Source organism: Cnephaeus nilssonii (genome assembly GCF_951640355.1).
Source record: "Cnephaeus nilssonii genome assembly, chromosome: 19".
Taxonomy (NCBI): domain Eukaryota; kingdom Metazoa; phylum Chordata; class Mammalia; order Chiroptera; family Vespertilionidae; genus Cnephaeus; species Cnephaeus nilssonii.
In genome coordinates, this window is record NC_137090.1 from 12,067,822 (window position 1) to 12,082,023 (window position 14,202).

At 55.6% G+C, this 14,202-nt stretch overlaps 1 protein-coding gene across 1 annotated transcript in view; it reads left to right on the forward strand.

Annotated features, from left to right (window-relative positions):
• The first annotated feature begins 7,331 nt into the window (after nt 1-7,331).
• Nucleotides 7,332-14,202, forward strand: part of ABCC3 (ATP binding cassette subfamily C member 3) — a 39,642-nt gene continuing 32,771 nt past the window's right edge. The window contains exon 1 of the mRNA XM_079798401.1: nt 7,332-7,414. Coding sequence (XP_079654527.1) covers nt 7,370-7,414 — 45 coding nt within the window. The 5' untranslated portion in view covers nt 7,332-7,369. The remainder of the gene's footprint in view (nt 7,415-14,202) is intronic.

A 14,202-nucleotide genomic window follows, 5' to 3' on the forward strand; every position in this document is an offset into this window, starting at 1 on the left:
TGACCCATCTTCAGCGGAGAGCGGGGACCATTTTGGAAACTGTAATGTAACTTATTTTCTCCTTGAACCTCGTCATCATTTTCTGTAGGAAAAAAAAAAGAAAAAGAAAAAGAGAGAAAAAGAAAAAAATACGATTTTACAAATGAAATGAAACCTTTTTATATATATACGTACATACATATCTATATCTATATATCTATATCTATATAATAAAGTAATTTTCCAAAATAAAGTTAATCACGGTCCAGAGTAAAAGCACAAGGCACAGTTAGGCATTTCCAGAGGCATTGGAGAGGGATTCGGGGAGGTGGGGAGTGGGCGGTGGGAGGGAAGGGATCAAAGCTGCCTGCGCGTGTGTGTGTGTGCGTGTGCGTGTGTGTGTGTGCGTGCACGCGCACACGCGTGTGTGCATATGATTATGTATGAGTGTGTGAGGGTGTGTGTATGTATAAGTGGTATGAGTGTATTGTGAGTGTGTATGTATGAGTGTGGATGAGTGGATGTGGATGAGTGTGTGTGAGTGTGTGTATGTGTGTGTGTATATATGAGTGATGTGTAAGAGTGTCTATATATGAGTGAAGGTCTATGAGTGTATGTGTGTGTATATATGAGTATATATGTATTTGTTCATGCCTGAGGCAAAGAGAACCCAAATGCCTCTCCCTGGAGGCTGCACCCTCCCAGCCTGACCTCGCAGGGGAAGGGAGGAGGGGAGAAGCCGCCCCTCTGCGTGGTGGGAGGCTGGGCAGGCAGGACCCACTCTGGCTTCTATCAGAGCTTTATCGCTGCTGCCTCTGAGCCAGGCCGCTCTGCGAATGTAATTCCAGATTAACTCCTATTTCTGCTGACAGCGACCAGCTTCGCACCGAAAGCTGGGAATGGGCATAATGAAGCTGTTCTGGTTAATGGGGCCGTTTGAGGCGGGGAGAGGCAGCTTCAGCTGTGAGATCCCATCCCTGGGTTGGTGGGGGAGGGGCGGTGCTTCTGGGTTTTCCCTTCCCAGGCTTCCGCAGGGCAACCTCAGCAGTCTGGCCCGCGCTGCGGGGACCAGCCCATCAGGACAGGCGACGGGATTGAGCTATATAAACAGAGGGCTGCTGTCTCCCAAGGGCGAGGGGACCAGGGCCAGGTGTCCGGTGGAATTGGTAGGTCGGGAAGCCAGGCTGAGTGGGGAGCTGGCCCCCGGGGCTGATGAGTGAGTGCCCACAAGGTGTTCATACTGCCTGCTGCTGCCTGCCCAGTGGGAGCAAGCAGAGGAGGGAGGGAGGGGAAGGAAGGACAGGAAGAAGGGGAGAGGAGGAGGGGCTATGGACAAGGCCCAGAACCTCCTTTCTGGTGCTACCTCGGGCAACAGTCTCTGATCTGAAACCCTGGTGCCCAGAGGCGGTGCCACAGGCCCCAGGACAGGCTCAACCAGCCTGTTGCCTGCTAGCCACCCAACCCCACTCCCTTGAACAGGCCCAGCACCTTCCAACTCCAGGATTCTTGAAACTTCAACAGCAGCTGGCAGCTCTCACTCACAGCTCCTCCCCACCTGAACCTGGGACCAGGGGGGCCGCGGGTGCGTGCCAGACTGCTGGGCGATGAACCAGGATGCTTTTTCCAACCTGGTGTTTCCTAACCTGGACAGAAATGATACCACTCCTTAAAGCAAACACCTGGTTTGATTCTCTTGGAGTTTGACCCAAAAACCTGCAATAATGTCAGATTCTATTTTCTCTGTCCTCCTCGGGTGGGGGAGGAGGGAGGGTGCTCATAGAAGCTGCCTTCTTCTTTTCTTTTTAGCCAAATTGTACAAAATTCCTGGAGTTTTGTGACCTAGGCTTGCAGGTTAAGCTTTTATATTTTTGTAGAATCCCGTAGCTGTCTATTCCTTAGTAAGGCTGGGGGATTTGGGAAGGGGGTTCTGGGGCCTCTGTTCCTCTAATAGTTGGAGGATTCTGGGTCACGATTAAGCCAGAGAGCTGAGCTGCCACCATGTCCCCTCCATCCCAGCCCAGGACCCCTCAGAGTCAACGTGGGTATCTGGGGGAGGGAATCAATCGTGGCATCTCCCCTATCCATGTAAAGTCTTTATCAATGATGGAAACTGTTGTGTCCCATTAAAAGAGTTTGAAATGGAAATGATGGCACTACTGAATCTTATTAACAGTAGTAATAATAACAATGATGCTCACCTCATGATGCTTGTGTGGATGGTTTTTTATTCTGCTCCAGGATACCGGGCGGGGGTGGGGGGGTGGGTGCTGAGGAGGCTGGGGGTGGGGAGGGGCTGGTGGGGAGGCAGCAGGTCTTGAATTAGTGCCTCCAGGGGCAAAGTTAGAACTGACTAGGAACTTCAGGGATGTGGGGGCTTCGGGAGGTACATGTGCTCTGAGCCTCCTCCTTGGGGGTTCAGAAGAAATCATGTCAGCAGCTGCAAGGCCCCCCCCCCCCCACTCAGGCTTGGCCGCTTCTGCTTCCTCTACCCCCAGACTTCAGGAAAAGGTCTGTCTGGGGGTAGGGAACTGGGACGAGGAGTGAGCTGAGCTGGTGCTAAAAACAAATCTGAGACTCACCGCAGTCTCTCACTTACTCCTCACAACACCCTAGAGAGGGATGTACCGTTGCTCTCATTTCCCCACGAGGCTATGGATTCAGAGAGGTTCCATGATTTGCCCACGGTCACACAGCCAGGAAATGGCAGACGTTATGCTAGTCTGGCCAACCTACAGTCCATTGGCTTCTCCTGTGGAGGGCATGGGGGATGGTGCAAAGTGCCTCGCCAGGGTGGCCTTTTCCAAAGCGATACCACTTGTGTTCACAGAAAGGTACATGTGAACGCCCCGCTAGGCACACCTGGAGGCTTAGAGCAGCCCCAGCCCTCCACCTTGCATGGGGAGAGAGGTTCCACCGCAACAAAAGGTGTCCCTAAGCTCCAGGGGCTTGTGCAAGGGCTGGCCAAGGCTGGCTCTGCAACCCCCCAGTTTCCCAGAAACCACCTTTCCCTGACATAACGCTGCCCTCCCACCCCCGAGCACCCCCTCCTTCTCCCAGCCCCTTGTCTCTTTTGTCCTCGCCCCCTGCCCCACTCAGACCTCCATCATCACCCGTAGTCCCCACCCACCACAGCCTGGTGCCGCATGGCCTCCTGTCTGCTCTCCTGGGCTGAGCGGCCTGACCTATCGGGCTGGTGACAGCGGTGTAGTGAGGGCATCAGACACCAGATGCAGCACCAGCCACCTACACCCGGTGCCATCCCACCCAGCGCCCCCTCTCAGAGGTACCAAGCCAGGGAGAGGACACCAACACGTGGACACGCTCTATGGACAGGTGCTCTGCATACCCCACCCCCAAAGGAGGCAACAGCCTCACGGGGCCCAGCGAAGGGCCTTGTCTGTGGTTGGGGAAGCCCCGTCATCAGAGTGCTTAGCCATGGTGCCCAGGGATCCCTGCCTAAGGCCAGTGACCAGGGCTAATCCAAACAGCGGTTTCTAGGAGGGGGGTTAACGCTCCAAAGTGAGTTTAGTTGTTGGCTGGTGTCCCGCTCTGAGGGCCCAGCAAAGTAGACGAAAGCGGTGGCAGCTCCGGCGAATGCCCAGGTGGGGATTCTGCAAGGGGACATTGAAACTGTCTTAGCCCCGGCCCAGGTGTGGGAAATGCTGACTGAGGCCCACGGAGCTAATTAATTCTTCTTGTCTTGGAAATTCCTGAATCGGGCACAGCAGCCGGTGCTTACGCGCATGCCAAATCAGATCAAGTGCAGGCTGGGGGCAGAGAGCCAGTCTTGCTGAGATCAGTGTGGCCTCCACCAGGCTGGGGTCTGGAGGAAGCCGCAGAGAAGGGGGAGGTTGGAGTCTGGGAACTGGAGGCTGGTGGGGGTGCTCCAGACCTTCAAGGAGACGCGAGGGGCTAAAAGGAATCAGGCAGCGATCGGAGCGGAGAGCTAGAAGCCTGCCTTTGCCCCTCCACACCCTCCTCCTTGTCTTGTCAGTTCCCATCTCACTCTCCTCTGCAGCGTTTCCTGTCCTTGGGCCTCCCTGTCCCCACCTTGCTCTGCTTTCTTCTTCTCTCTGTTGTCATTCCTGCTCAGAGCTGTACCTTGAAATCGTCTTATCTTTTCATCTCCCTGCCAGGAAATCCCGGATGCTGGCTTCCCCTGGGATGCTCACTGGCAGGGGAGGCTCGCAGCACAGGCTCTGTCCATCCTGCCTGGAGCTGCAGTCAGCTGGGGAGGGAGGCTGGGGCGGGGCACTCAAGCTGAAGGAGGTTCAGTCCCTCTCTTTGCTGCAGCCCAACCCACAGGTCATTATTGCTCCTCTTAGGAGCCTCCAGCTGGAAAATCTTGGTTCTGAACGCTCAAAGCAGAGTGGACAGTGCCCATAGTGTGTGTGCTAATGCCACGGTGGCCTTGCTACCTACGACCTCCTTTTAGGACATGAGATACTTGTGTTAAAGGTGAATGGCACCAGCCGAAACCGGTTTGGCTCAGTGGATAGAGCGTCGGCCTGCGGACTGAAGGGTCCCAGGTTCGATTCCGGTCAAGGGCATGTACCTTGGTTGTGGGCACATCCCCAGTAGGGGTTGTGCAAGAGGCAGCTGATCGATGTTTCTCTCTCATCGATGTTTCTAACTCTCTATCCCTCTCTCTTCCTCTCTGTGAAAAATCAATAAAATATATTTTTAAAAAATTATTTTAAAAAAAAGGTGAATGGCACCAAATATTAGACCTGGGTCCTTGAGTTTGGCTAAGGAAGAATTCAGAACCAAGACGCAAACACAAGCAAAAGTTTATTTAGAAAGTCACCGAGGAGGAAGGAGTGAGTGAGCCAGCTGGGTTGTAGGAGCTCAGGGAACAAGTTACAGAGGCTAAAGAAGGGCCCCTGGAGCTTAGGGAAAAGAAAGACAAGACGCACCTGGGGGAAGGAGAGGGGAAAGGTATGGGTGTGCTCCAGAGAGCAAGAGAGAGCTGGGGCCTTGTCTTAAGGGCTTTCATCTGAAGGCCCCAGGCAAGGTCTCAATAGAATGTTCATTTGCTTTCCAGGTGTATCTCCTCAGTGTCATGGTCTCCACTGATTGGTTGGCTGAGGGGGGGGGGGGGGGGGGGGCAGGGCGGGTGATCTTTAGTCATAGCAGCTGGTCCATTCTTTCATTGCTGCTTTTCTGGACCTAGAGCTAAAATACAATGGAAGCCTAGACTTTGTCTCTGTGGTCAGCAGACCAGAGGCTTTGTTCCTAAGATCATTCGATGTGGATCAGAACCTCATCGTCTTGAGCTTGATGCAAGGAGTTGTATGGGAACCATATGAGGCTTTGCTCTGGTCCCCCTGTTCCTCCTCTCAGGGGGTCTACCACATGATTAGAGACATGCTAGGGGAGCAAAGGTCAGGGGGAGGTCTGAACGGCATGATCAGCGATATGAAAGGTCAAGGGGTCTAAACATCGTGACCAGCGATATGCTAGAGGAGGAGAGGTCACCCAGTGGGGAGGTCCGACAATGCTGCTTTGCCCAGTGGAGGGGAACTCGCTTTAAAGATGCAGTATGGCTGAAACCGGTTTGGCTCAGTGGATAGAGCGTCAGCCTGCGGACTGAAGGGTCCCAGGTTCGATTCCGGTCAAGGGCATGTACCTTGGTTGCGGGCACATCCCCAGTGTGGGGTGTACAGGACGCAGCTGATCGATGTTTCTCTCTCATCGATGTTTCTAACTCTCTATCCCTCTCCCTTCCTCTCTGCAAAAAATCAATAAAATATATTAAAAAAAAAAAAAAGATGCAGTATGGCTCCAGCAGTGAAGGTCTCTGTGACTGTTGAACTCTTTGCGACTGTTTAACTCTCTGTAACCTCATGCTTGGCTGACTACCCCCAAAACTGGAATGCTGCCCCAAGATGCACATCAGCCCCCCAGGAAGGAGGTTAATGAAGGTATAGAATGTCATAACTGCCTGATGTTATCTTTAACTTTCCTTTTAATTAGTGATTCATTGTCCTCTGGGAGGTCCACACCATTACCCGCTATCTGGCTTTCCTATAAGCCCTGCTAGGAACCCCCTGTAAAAGGGACCCTGTCCTGGGAGGGGTGTGGCTTCGTCCTGGCCCGCCACCCCTGGAAGTAGCTGCGTTGCCCTTGTGTGTAAGTTTCTCTTATTAACGCTCTTAGGGACTGGAATAAGGCTAAGGGTCAGTTCTTCAGAATCGATCCTGAATTGAGACTTTGGGGGCTTTCCCCCAACACCCAGTTTTGCCTGGTATCTGGGACTTTCTGCCCTGATGACCTTCTGTACCTGGGCTAGCGTTCCTGCTCTGCTCACGTCTGTCTAACTGCCTGCCCTATCACTTGATTAGTCAGTCAACAAACGTTTCCTGAGGACCGACTTTGCCAGGCACTGTCCTGGATGCTGAGGATACAGCAATAAACAAGAATTGGTCCTTATCCACTGCCTTCTGGGGTAGGTAAGCAGGACAATGGGTGATACAACACAGGGAGGGAGGGAGGGAGGGCTGTGCAGGGGAAGGGTCCCTTAGCCCGTCCTCTCCCCTGACCAGGCTGAAATGGACGAAATGAACACATGCTGGGTGCCTACTACGTGTGCCTGCAGTATGCTTGATGTTTTACATACCTTTCCCATTTAACCCTGGAAGTAACCCTAGGAGGTAGGTACTGTGATTGCCCCCGTTTTACAAAGTGAAAGTGGAAGCACAGAGTGACACTAAGGCGACACCCACAAGATCAGGGAGCCAGGACCTCGGAAGGCAGCAATGTAAGGGACTCTTCGGAAGCCGCCACCTGGATGATGCTAGAACCCCTGCCCCTGCCCCTCGCCTGTGCACATTAGGCGAGGGTGTCCGCAGGTTCTCCGGAAACTTGTGGGGAGGGGCAGCCTTCTGGGTTGTCTGGGAAGACAAGCTCTACCCATTTCACAGATAAGGAGACTGAGCTCCAGAGATGAATGTGACCTTCTCAAGGACCTATTCCCAGAGAGAGTCTTGCTAGGTCCCCCTCGGGTCTCAGTGACTCACCAGGCCCCACAGTGTTGTGCGGGGTGGGAGCGCGCGGGAGTCCCTTGGGAAACAGACCTGCTCCGGTCCCACCAGCCTCGGGACCTGAAGCGGCATCTCTCCCGGGCGGCCCGGTGGCCACTCGGGGGCTGTCAATGACTCCCCACCCCCACCATCACCGCGGTCCCAGCGTCCCTCCCAGAGCTGCAGCCTTCGCGAGGCTCGGCTACAATCGCGGAGATACCAGAATTAGACCCAAAGGGCCTGGGGGTAGGGCTCGGCGGGGCGGGCCGGGCCGGGGCGGAGCGCGGGGCGGAGGAGGCTCTGGCGCCGGCGGCGTCCCAGGCTGGGTCGGGACCGCGCTCGCCTTCCTCGCCGCGCGCCTCGGCCCCATGGACGCCCTGTGCGGCTCCGGGGAGTTCGGCTCCAAGTTCTGGGTAAGGAGGTGTCTCGGGTCCGAGAGCGCGCCCCGGCGGGCCTCAGAGACCGCACTGGGGAGGGGGCCGAGCGACGCCGGGAGGGTGTCTGACCGCGCGCTCAGAGCCGGCCCCTCGGGGCGCCCCGACACGCCTGCCCTGCTCTGCCCTCCCCCGCCGCGTGGAGGAGCTGGGGCCGCGGGGCGCTGGGCTCCTGGGGCGCCGTGGGTGGCGTTCGGAATCGGAAGGTGCCCCCACTTGCCGCGTCGCCTGGGGCTGACCGCAGGGTGCAGGAAGGGCATTTCCCCGTCAGCTACGGGCCTGATGCCCCCGTCCCGGGGCGGCTGAGCACTCCTACACCTGCCCCGTGGCCCAGGGCATCCGGGGCTGTTGTTCAACCAGGGATTTGGGGGGGTTGGCTCCCCTGGACTCTGCCCTTCTTGTAAAGGGTTCCTGCCGCCTTCTTTCCTGGGGGCAAGAGCAGCCGGGGAGCAGGCGGCCCTCGCTGCCCTGGGCTGGGGCGGGAGGGCAGCCCTCGCGCTGGAGGCAGGCCCTTGCAGGTCCCGGGATTACCTGGGCCAGCGGCCGCCTACAGCTGGGAGGGGAGGCCCAGCGAGAGGCAGGGACTTGCCTAAGTCACCTCGCTAGAGGAGCGCAGAGCTGGACTAGAAAAGCGGCCTTTCGACGGATACACCAACCCCCTTGCTAAGCCGTCAGGGTGCTTTCCGGCGCTGACTCCTGGTCCCCAGGAGCCCGGGCGCTCTCCTGCAGCTCCCCGCCCACTGAGGGCAGCTCCCTTGACCTTCGCTGCAGCCCTGGGAGGCACGTGGTACTGTGTCTCCATTGTACAGATGGGCTCAGATGTAAAGGGCTTGTGTGTGGTCACCCAGGCAATGCCCAGAATAGGCTGGTCCCAAATCCGGGGCCTCTGGACCTCCGTCTCTAACCCCTTTCCCATGTCAAGTATTTGTACATATATGCCTAGTGTGTGTGTGCCCAGTGTGTGTTACCATGGGTGTGTATTTGTGTGTGTGTTACGTGTGTGTGTGTGTGTGTGTGTGTGTACATAAGTGTGTATATACAGGCAGGAACCCCACTATGGTCTGAGTGTGGAATGGGCTGTGGGGGTTACATGGATTTTTGAAACTTGGGGCAATGGAGCACCTGTAAAAAAAAACAAAAAACGTATCTTTGGAGAATGTGTCTTTCTCTCTGGGTCACTAAAGGGTTAACCAGAGATGAGGTGGCTTTTCTGGAGCTGCCCTTCTTGCCCACCCACCCCACACGAACACCATCTGTCACTCAGCCTGCACTGGGCACTCGTCACCAGAGTCTGAGGGTTGCACCCTTGGCTCATGAGTATCCAGCTGACCCTTGAACGGTGCAGTGGTCAGGTGTGTGCTGACCACCCATGCAGTTGAAATCGGTGCATAACTTAAGTCGGCCTTCCGAATGCAGTACCTGAATTCCCAACCACTAGTTAACCCTTAAGCAACGTGGGTTTGAACTGCGCCTTCCAATTGAACTGAGTGGATCAACTGAAAATATTCTGTATCTAAGTGGACCCAGGAAGTTCAAAACCCGCGTTATTCAAGGGCAAACTGTATGTCCTTTCTCTGCCCACCTGAGCCTGGCTGGGCTGGCCGTGATGTCTGGGTGACCAAGCAGAGGGCTTGCAAATCAAGGGGGCAGATGTGTCCATGCCTCAAGTGCAAGGGCTACCCTGTTCCTGGGTGGACAGTGACCCTGAGAGCTTAGGACTGTACAGAGACAAGCTTTGAGGAACTTGGAGTTGGGACACTCAGGATTCCCTTCTTGTTCCGAGCTTAGAGATCCTTTGACTCTACCCTTCCATGATATTGGAGAACTGAAGAGTCAGAGCCTGGGGGCGTGGAGCAGCTAGCCCATCCTCTCGTTGTAGAGCTGGGGAAACTGGGTGCCAGGGAGGGAATGGACTTGTCAGGGTCACACAACAATCAGTTGCAGGGTGCCGGACTGGGAAGCAGGACCCCTGCGATGTGGTCTCCACTTTGCCATTGCCTGTCTGTGCTCCTTTGGGCTTCTGGGCCTCCTTGTCCCTGAACTTCTTGTGGCTCGTGAGCTGTATGTATCTGCTCTGAGGACCTCAGGGTTCATGGGAGTCACCACATCTGCACTGAGTGGCCAGATGATGATGATCTCTGAACGCATAATAATCTGGCCGCTCAGTGTATATCCTATATAATAAAAGGCTAATATGCAAATTGTCCCCTCAACCAGCAGGCAGGCCGGCCAACCACCCATGTCCCCTCCCCCTGGCCAGGCTGGCCGGACCCCACCCATGCACAAATTTATGCACCGGGCCTCTAATATATATATACACACCGAGTGGCCAGATTATTATGCGTTCAGAGATCATAATAATCTGGCCACTCAGTGTATATTAGGTCTGAGGGATGTCATCTATGGGGGGTGTCTGCTCGGATACCTCAAAGGACACGGGAAGTGACTCTTCCTCACCGCAGTCTCTATACACCCTCCATCTCCCAATGATCTTCTTGGCTCCTGAAAGCTGTTCCCAGCTGCACCCAGTGTGGCTGGCGACTGAGGGTGGGGCAGGGAGAAAGCAGAAAGGTTCCCAGCTCATCCTCCAAAGGTTTGCACAACTGAGATAAGGGTGGGTCTGAGGCCAGGGAAGGCTGGAGCTATGGCCTCAGCTCTGGCTCAGTTACCCAAAAAGCCTGGAACCCTGGGCTACTCATTTGTGGTACGCTAATTTGCATTTCATATTATGCAGGTACATCTGCACCCGAATCTTTTCTCTTAGGGGCTTGTGGGTGAGCTACCTTGTGGGAAGTAGATCAGGGCACCCTGAGGCAGGAGTGGAAACGTGGGGGCGAGCGTAGGCATGGTTCAGGCCCCTCTGAGCCACTCGTTTCCTCTACTCGTTTCCTTCGCCAGCTTAGCCTCACAGCCTGTTTCCCACCTGGGAAATTTAAAAATAACCCATCTCCTAACCATCTCTTGTGGAGATCGAATGAGATAGGGAATGTGAAATGATACTGAGAATGAAAAAACTCTCTATGGATGGCAGGTCATGGCATTCCTGGGAAGAAGAGTGGCGAGAAAGAGAAATGAAGTTAGAAGGGAGTGTTGGAGCTGGCAAGACCTACAAGAGAGGGGCTGGCAGGGTCCGTGGGCCAGGGACTCCCTTTTCAGCTCTTTGCTGGGGACTTGGGGGCCAAATCCATCCATTTCAGCCCCAGATGAATCTGAGGGTAGCAGACTCAAGGGGACCCACACCTGTGCGCCCACACACCATGTACTGGGTGAATGGTTTATCTTTTTTAAATCTCTCTCTCATCTCTGCCTACTCTGGGGCAGATTACCAACATCTCTGAGTGTGCCTTGGGAATTTATATAGAAAAAAATTCTAAAAGAATAAATTATGACCAAATTGCCCAAGGCTCATGAAGACAGAGATGCCGATAGAACAAAGGAGGTGAGGATGTTCCTTTGCTGCACCCTGCTGTCCCTGCCTGGAGGGTTGCTCTCTGCTCTGAGCAGCAGCCCAGGGGGTGAAGACAGTGCATGGGGAAGGGCTGGGCTGTTTACCCTCAGGAGGTCTTGACCTATTTGCAGAATCAGCCTTGATCTGATGGCCCAGGGAGCCCCTGGGGGGCTGATGATGGCTGCGCAATAATCTGAAGGTCCTGGCCGTGAAGCTGTCCAAAGATGGCAATGTTTGCCTGATGAGCAGTGAGCTCCCCCATCGCTGGTTAGTGACCACTTGTGGGGATGGCAGAGAGAAGATTCAAGTCAAAGAAGGGGTTGGGGTCTCACCCTGAAATTCCAACTAGAAAGAGGGAAGATGTGGCCAATGAGAGGTTGGCTGGTCCTTCCTCTGAGATGTCCAGACCTCTCTTTCCCTGGCGCTCTCCCCGCTTCACACATGGAGTTTATGTAGGAGCAGCTCTTGGTAGAGGCCTCTGGGTCTCTCACGGGCCAGGGGCCAGCACGTTCACGGTCCCCTGGACTGTTTACCCACCCCTGGGAGTGGCAAAGCCCTCGTCCCTCGGAGGCTCAGCTCCCTGTGTCTCCTGCTCTGTTCCAACTAGTCCCATCTGGCACTCACTATGGGCAAATGACTGTCTCTGGCTCCCGCTGAATGGAGGTGGGCTCTGGGGGCCCCCTTCAGGTCTAGTTGCCCAGAGCCGGTTCTGGGAGTCCGAGCCTCAGGCTTGGGGAAGGGGGAAGGTGGCCAGGCTCCTGGGTATCGCTGTCTCCCCAGGCTTCTCCTCCTGGGCTGCTTCCTCGCCGAGTAGGCGGCTGCCGGAACTTATGAGTAATGGGCGAGACTGATCCCAGTGTACTTTGACTCTCAAATAAAGACAGTGGCACGCGAAGCTGTGGGAAACTGGCATTGGCAGGGCCCCTACGGTAGGCAGGTGGGCACCAAAGCTCCTCCCTCAGGAACCAGTCTCCCCAGATCCCAGGGCCCCTAGAATCGCCTGCCTCCATCCCAGCTGGGGACCGTGAACTTGGGGTTGGATGGCTTGAAATTCCGAGTTCCTGGCTTCTGGTGGGAGGACTTGGTCCCTGTGTCCCCAAGCTGGCTTCTTCCCAACCTGCTGCTCCCTCACTTAGGGAAGGAAATGAGTCAGGGAAGTAGCATTTGGGAGGGAACTTCACCAAGGCCATCCGCTGGCCCCCAGACAGAGAAATGCTCTCGCGGCACCAGGCCAGCCCCCAGGGAGGGTGGTCCCGGCGGGGACTGGCGCTGACCCACCTGGGAGGCAGGAGCCTGGGCTCTGTCCACCCCACCCTGGTGGGACTGTCCCGGGGCCGCAGGTGGAGCCGGATCCCGGGGGAGGGTTGAGACTTGGGTGCGCCACTGCTGGGTGGCTGGGCCTGTCCCCTCCCCCACCTGGAGCTAGCTCTAGCTGGGGGCGGTGCAGGGGCAGAGGGATAATTGAGGCTTAACCTTCGATTGGCTTTCTCCTCCTAACTGGATATTCAGGTTTCTAGTGCACCGGCTCCCAGAACCCAGCTGGTCTCTTACTTCCATGCCTCCCCTTCCCCTCGGCTCTGTAAGCAAGGAGGTGACTGGGGTGGGGGTGGCTGCAGGGCTGAAAGGAGATTTTTCATGTTTCAGGTGACCTGGACGCGTGTCCTATCCCCGAGGCGGGATGTCATGCCGGAGTCCTACAGGGTACAGAGGAAGGACCCCAGAACCCGGGGTTCGGGGTAGGGACTCTGGAGCTAGACTGCCCGGGTTCCTGCCCCGGTGTCAGACCACGGGAGCTGGGGCCGGCCACTTTCCAGCCGAGGGTCTCCGGGTTGTGAGCATTCAGTGATAATCCTGGAACACAGTGGTGCTCAAATGACCCAAGTTGCTGTGGGCCGGCACGGCTCCTTTCAGAAGTGGCCAGACCAGCCGGGCCTGTGAGCCATAGAGGCCCCCCGCCACGTCCCGTCCCCCCCCCCCCCCCCCCCGCACAGCCAGGCTTTGCCCCACACCCAGGCCCTTCCAGAGGCGGCTGTTTTAGCCCCAGGAGGTCCCTGAATGTGAACCGGGATCAGAGCCCTTTCTGTACCCCCATTTCTGCTGAGATGCAGGAACTTGTCAGTTGATCCCTTCTCCCACTGCTCCCCCACCCCACAGGATTAAGGAAGTAATTACTCTTCTGATGATAGAGGCTGTCAGCAAGTCTGGGGTGGGGGTGGCGGCTGGGAAGTCCCTGACCGAGTGTGGCCAGCTGGCTCAAAGGGCTCTAGGGTCCTCGGTCCCACCTGTCCCCGGCTGGGGTCGACAGGGTTTTCAGCCTCAGGGCCCAGGCAGGGGCCCTTGCACTAGTAAGATCCATCAGCTGTTTAATCGCATTATTAAGGAAGCTGTTGTTGCTGTGGGAACTGTGTGGGTGACAGCTGTGGAGTGAGGGAGGGAGATAAGGTCAAAGAGGTGGGAGAGCCCTGGCTGGTGGTGAGAGCTCAGTGGTTAGAATGTTGGCCCGTGCACCGAAGGTTCTCAGATTTGATTCCCGGTCAAGGGCATGTTCCTGGGTTGCAGGTTCGATTCCCAGCCCTGGCTGGGGCATGTGCAGGAGACAACCAATCAATGTATCTCTCTCACATCGATGTTTTTTCTCTCTCTCTCTTTCCCCCAGTTCCTCCCCTCTCCCATTCTCTCTAAAAACCAATGAAAAAAATATCCTCAGGTGAGGGTTAAGAACAACAACAGCCCTAGCCCGTTTGGCTCAGTGGATAGAGTGTCGGCCTGTGGACTGAAGGGTCCCAGGCTCAATTCCAGTCAAGGGCAGGCTCGATCCCCAGTAGGGGGCGTGCAGGAGGCAACTGATCAATGATTCTCTCTCATCGCTGATGTTTCTATCTCTCTCTCCTCCCTTCCTCTCTGAAATCAATAAAAATATATTTAAACAACAACAAAAAGATGGGAGAGGCAGGTAATGAGGGTCACATGGGGACTTTGACTTTTACTCTGAGTGACGTGGGGAGTCCTTGGTGGCGTAGAACAGAGCAGTAACATGGGAGTGTCGCCTAGCTTAGATTTCATAAAGCTCTGCCTCTAGCTGCTGTGCTGGAAAAGACTGCCGGGCAAGTGGCAGGGGTGGGAGCAGGAGCCCAGAGCGGGGGCTATGGCAGGTGGGGGCGTGGGCGGAGAGAATCAGTAGGATTCTGGATCCATCAAGGAGACCCAGATGAAGTTGCCTTTTTATAGATAAGAACAGTCGACTACAGCACTCTCATCTAGTTCACCCTGATCATTTGGAAGGTAATGATCAGGATTTGCTGAAGGAGTGAATGTGAGG